Raw genomic sequence first — 6,000 nt, 5'->3', positions numbered from 1 at the left:
AACCGTAGCACTCAAAAAAAGTTTTTAAATAGCATTAAAAAAGTGAATTTGAAATACTTTACACTAATGTTTTTAAAAACTGGGATTACAAAGTATTACTCAGTGGTAATGCAATACTCTTCACACACACTCAGCACCCACTTCAGCTAAGTTCAGCTGAAGAGTCCCCAAAAGATTTTAGTGCTGAAATTGGAAAATGCAGTAATCTTCTTTTAACTTGACACTAAACTACATTGCATTTTGCCAAATATCAATACCAAAGCCCAGTATTAAGGGTCAAATAGGGAAGTCAGACCTTACATTATCAAACAAACAAAAAATCCTTAGACCAACATTTTTAGTTTAAAATTTTAATGAGCCTGAGACCTACATGCCTTGCACGTCCATAATACTTCACTAAAATTGTGTTAGAGGCAAATACTCTTAGCTTCCTCTCAGATTTTAGAAATACCTCTGAATCATTTTTTCAGAGAAAAAAAAAAAGTATTCTTGCACTGTTAATTCCAGTTTCCCACAAATCTATGACCACCTTCTTCTGATTATCCCAGCTTTGACGCCAGTGTGATTTTTATCAACCAAACACCAAGAAATATAGAGGAAAAACCATTGTGTCACTTGCAAAATTGACAAACCCATGAATTAAACACCAAAAATGGGGATTTTAAACAGCAGAGGGGGCTGAGCTATGCATTTACTTGGGGCAAATCCCGGATAACAAGCCTCTGTGGTGATCTAAACCATAATGTGTATTCTGTGTAACCACCCAAACTGACACCTCAACTCTTATTTCACACTTTAAACTCATATTTAACTGTTCTACACGGAAAGCTGCAGATTCCATGTAGTTTTAACATTAACTCACACCCAAATCCCAGCATGTTAATTACCTGAGGCTTGCTAAAATCCGCAACAAGGCATAATGGATTTGTTATCTGCTTCTCCAACCGTTCCTGGAAAAATAGAATTCATGGTAACAACAGAGCCACTTAAGGACACGACAGTTGCTGCTACCTGCCAAGATGATACTCTTCCTGGAGAGACTAAGAACCAAATAACCTTTCTTACTGGTATTGGTATTACTCTCTCCGTTATTAATGCCACAAAAGATGCATAAAATTATGCATCTTCTCTAAGTTTTGTCAATCAAAAATGGTCAGAGAGATGTTTCACCTCCCAGTGGCAAGACCCATCTCTTAAACTGCTCTGAGGTCGGCTTCCAGAGATTCTACAGGCAACTGGCTGTTTGCTCGTGGACCTTCCCCACTCAGGAAGCTACTGCTTCACAGAGACAAGACACTGAGCTGTGCATTCTCATACCAGCAGGTGCTGGTCCCAGCTTTTTAGAAGAATGTTTGAGGGCAGTCAGTATTTACTTTCTGCGGGCGCAGGAAGGCACACAGTACCATGTAGCTTGCAACCCCTCTTATCCAACTGTCTCTTCTTCTCAGAAGGCTGCTAAAAAATCACATATTTGTAGACCTTCACAGAATTTCCAGCAGTAAAGGGACAGGTTGACAATAATTATTTTTTTCTCAACACTGGCAGGTAACTTTGAAATATTTCCTGCTCTCCACAGCTTAGTAAATTGGTATCGCTATTCTTACCCAATAAAGTTGGTGTAAAGCCAAATGGTGGGTAACCAAATCATGCATCTGATGAACTCTACTTCCAGAGCTGAGGCTGTTAGTGCTCAAGAACCCAGTAATGTCAAGCCCACACTTACGAAATAAAACGTCTTGGGTGTCTTCACCTGGACAGCAATGCCTCCGTGTAAGTAAGGCTCCATATCGGACGTATCGCCGATGCTGAAGGAGTAAGGTGACACCACTGGAAAGTGAAAAGAATAAACAGTGACTGATAATTAAAAGCATCATCGGATGCTGTAATTCTGAATACAACACGGTGGGGTTTTGCCAATGCTTTTTACACTGTGATTTGCTTTGAACCTTGCTTTGAAAGCGTAAACACAGCTGATCCTCCTAACGGGATTGTCCCTCTCTGCCAGTTTCTGGGCTAAAGTGTTAGTTTCATGTGATCCGTTATGAAATAAGCTTTTTAAAGTGGCAGCAGATTTAACAAGAATTCTGATGACTGCAGCTCTGTAACAAAAATGAAATTGCTTTCGTTTTATTTACACTGCAGTGTCCAGTATATTGCTCAGAGTAGGATTTTAGCCCCATGACTAGAACAGCGGATGATTAGAAAGGGCAGCTGGAGCATTTAAGTCCCATCTTTCCTCTCATACCACCTGGAGAATTGTTCAGATAAAGCAAGAAGACACAGAAATTGTTGATTCACGGAAAACCAAAACCAGCAGCTGGGCTGTGATTAAGAGGAAGGAACCAAACAGCACCAGCAGTAGCAAAACAAAAGGGTACAGAGAGAACACACTCAACCACATGTTTCAAGGGTACTGGTTGTCCCACAGATGACAAAATAGTTGAAAACAACCAACCACCCCCCACCTACCCGCTCTCTCTTCTGCTCCAGACAAATAGGCATTCAGATTTGGGAACTGGAGGATTCCCCAGCATCCAAAAGGAAGCAAGCAGTATGCCTTGAGACATGCATGATGCAGACCAAAGCAGGGTAAACTTTAAATCATGAGAACCACTTCAAAAGCATGCTCAGAAAGAGAGTGATATCAATGCATCCCTCTACATTTAAATTGTCACCCAAAAAAATCCAAGGCAAACACTGACAAAGTGGTGTTAATTTAGTCCAAAACCATGACAGAAGCACAGGCATTACTGGGCCCTCCAAAAAACAAAACAGGTTTGTCAACAAACTAATGATGGAAACCTCAGAGCCTGCCAACTTGTTTCCACTAGCTGAGAGTTCCCACTGCTCCTTACACAGCAAAATGAGTTTGGAAAAACTTTACTAAATGGAAATGGAGTCAAGACAACACTAGGAAGACCTCTGCACCAGAAAGCAATTTTTTTGTTCAAGCTCACTGGCAGTTTGCATAAGCAAGCAGTCCTCTGGCTACAGTAACTACCACTACAGTGTGCTAGAACAGGCCAAAAAAATAAATACCTTGCAAATTAGTCAGCAACAGTTTACCTGTTATTTGGTGTGTGGATCCATTTAAGCAGGACATTCCATTAACTTCCCGAAAGGTTAAGAACTGTCCTGACTCAAGCCTGTGGGGATGATTTTCAAGGCAAGTGACAATACCAGGATTTGACTGAAAGTGAAAATGGCAAAGTTAGCAAGGAAGAAAGTGTCTTGTGTAAAGGAGTCATGCTTCATCATGGACACGTAGCTTTTTGCCTCTTGAAACTGCAGCCTCTAAAAGTTTTAGCACCTCAGCTCTGCCATAACAGAGAGTTACCTACGATAACTTTTATCAGTTCTATTGTCTTCAATTTAAGTTTTTATAACACAGACCTTCTCCTTTTTACTTCTTAGTTCTTAGCAAGTTAGAAAACTGCATTTGTTAGTTCTTAGCAAGTTAGCAAACTGCATTTGTTAGGTCTTAGCAATCAAATTCATTTTTCTGTTCTGAAGTAGTAGCAAACTTACCTCCTTTTTCCAAACCTAAACTGGGCTATATGTACAAAGAAATTTTCACAGACATTAAGAAATAAGATCTTGTGAGTGGTCCTTACTACTCCATGCTTCCTTTCCATTTACCCTCCTTAAAAAGGACACCCCAAACTCATTCTGGAAAGTTAGGAAGCTTACAAAGCTGGACATCCTTAAATACAGGAAAGCCCCAGCCTCAAGCAGATCAGAAGCAAACGCAGGAATCTTCAACACCTCATCCTGTTACAGGATGCCATGCCAACCCCCCATGCATACAGAGACACCTCTGCAGTTTGAGGGCAGCTCATCAAAACCTTGTGGTGCAGCTCAGGCTGTAACATAGTGGATTTGCAAGCAAGCCTGGCCTATAAAGTCTCCGACTATCCCTTCCTGAGCTCTCAGTACTAGAAAGATTTCGGTTAAGTAGCGTAAAACTTAATTACAGCAGACTACATTATTCTCTGTGACATGGAGAATGGCAAATGAGTTGACCAGAGAAAGTTGTTCCCTGATTTAGGGACAGAATGTCACCTCAACCCTGTCCACAGGACAAGAACAGCTGCTTGATGGAGGTTTTGGTATTGAGGTGCAATTCTGGTCAGTTTTACACTTCAGAGAGTAGCAGCAAGGTTCAACTGAACTCAAGTACCAGATTATGAACCAGAGGATATATACTGTCCACAGGACAAGAACAGCTGCTTGATGGTGGTTTTGGTATTGAGGTGCAGCTTCAGGGAGTAGCAGCAAGGTTCAACTGAACTCAAGTACCAGATTATGAACCAGAGGATATATACACACATACACAAATGTATAGTCATTCCTTGACTTGCCAGCCAATCAGCACAAGCCATGAAACTTAACTGTGTACTCTTTACATAATTAATGAGAACAATCAAATCACCCATTCCCTTTTAAAGATATCAAAGAACAGGCTACCCAAATCATACCATGAGCTTTAATTCAGACCAAACCCAACTTGCTATACAACCCTTTCCAGTTTGGTTCTTATTACACCTAAATTGGAGATATGACAAAAGACTTGCAGTGAGTGAGGTTATAGCCTGGGCTTCCAGAGTTGAGAGAAGGAGCTAAAGTCATTTCCATTTATAAAACAATAATACAAGATCAAATGGACATCTGGACATTCTGCACAGGAAGTATTAGCAGCAATATGCTCTTCTCATCACCTCTGCTTTAAGTAGGTTAAAAAAAAAAACATTTCAATTTCTTTTTGAAACAGGCTGTCAATCCCCTTGGTCATTCCAGTAGGCCTCCTCTGTGTGTGACGCAGTTTCTCATTAAAAAGGGCTATTTTCATGCCTATTTCAAGGCTTCCTGAGAAGACTAAACCTATTTTCACACAAAGGCTACGTCCTGTAAAAAAAAAAACATTTCAATTTCTTTTTGAAACAGGCTGTCAATCCCCTTGGTCATTCCAGTAGGCCTCCTCTGTGTGTGACGCAGTTTCTCATTAAAAAGGGCTATTTTCATGCCTATTTCAAGGCTTCCTGAGAAGACTAAACCTATTTTCACACCAAGGCTATGTCCCATTCTCTCTACATCTCTTCATTTCTTTCTCTCTCTCAAAAAAGACTCAATATTGTGACGTTGCATTTTAAGTACTGACCAGGAAGCATTACTATGCTCTACATAGCATGTTATCACTGACACAAGAACAAAGTAACTTTGTTTGCCTCTGCTATACTGCCAAATTTTCAACTACTTAGCAGGCTGCTGAAGTGAAACACTCTGCTTGGTCACACAGCCAATCGTTATAAAAAAAAATAAAAATGGAAGCAGTACAAGGACCCCTATCCCTTACTTGCGTTATATTTGAAATGAAGATCTCCTTTGGCTCCTCTCCCGTTGTATCCAGCACTTCAAATTCATCACCAAAGTCACAAAACAAACGTGAACACATTCCATATACATCTGCACTGATGAACTACAAGAGAAAGTCAAAAATCAGGAGTATCCCTAAAACAGCACAAGCAAAAAAGAACGACCTCTCACATTCAACCTTGTCCAAGCCTGGCAGGTTTGACTTCTACAGTGGAAACCTTTCATGTGCACCTAGGCCACTGATTATAGAGCACGGCATTAATGACAGCCTTTGAACTTGCATGAGCACTTCAGAACCCCTACACAAAAAACAGGAAATCAAACCAATATGTAGTGGAATAGCAAAACAATACCATTTCTACAAAAAAAGACATTGAGGGGCTAGAGCGGGTCCAGAGAAGGGCAATGGAGCTGGTGAGGGGTCTGGAGAACAAGTCTTGTGAGGAGAGGCTGAGGGAGCTGGGGGTGTTTAGTCTGAAGAAGAGGAGGCTGAGGGGAGACCTTGGTCTCTCCAACTCCCTGAAGTCTCTCCAACTCCCTGGGTGTAGCCAGGGGGGGTGGGTCTCTTCTCCCAAGGAACAGGCGATGGGACAAGAGGAAATGGCCTCAAGTTGCACCAGGGGAGGC

At 41.2% G+C, this 6,000-nt stretch overlaps 1 protein-coding gene across 1 annotated transcript in view; it reads right to left on the bottom strand.

Annotated features, from left to right (window-relative positions):
- Window positions 1-6,000, bottom strand: part of UBA6 (ubiquitin-like modifier activating enzyme 6) — a 58,386-nt gene that overhangs the window by 44,341 nt on the left and 8,045 nt on the right. The window contains exons 9-12 of the mRNA XM_014943123.1: window positions 5,354-5,476; window positions 3,067-3,190; window positions 1,724-1,827; window positions 888-950 (exon numbers count right to left, since the gene is read on the bottom strand). Coding sequence (XP_014798609.1) covers window positions 888-950; window positions 1,724-1,827; window positions 3,067-3,190; window positions 5,354-5,476 — 414 coding nt within the window. The remainder of the gene's footprint in view (window positions 1-887; window positions 951-1,723; window positions 1,828-3,066; window positions 3,191-5,353; window positions 5,477-6,000) is intronic.

This window comes from Calidris pugnax, unplaced genomic scaffold (genome assembly GCF_001431845.1).
Source record: "Calidris pugnax isolate Ruff unplaced genomic scaffold, ASM143184v1 scaffold16, whole genome shotgun sequence".
Lineage (NCBI taxonomy): Eukaryota > Metazoa > Chordata > Aves > Charadriiformes > Scolopacidae > Calidris > Calidris pugnax.
This window is presented reverse-complemented; position numbering and strand designations above follow the sequence as displayed.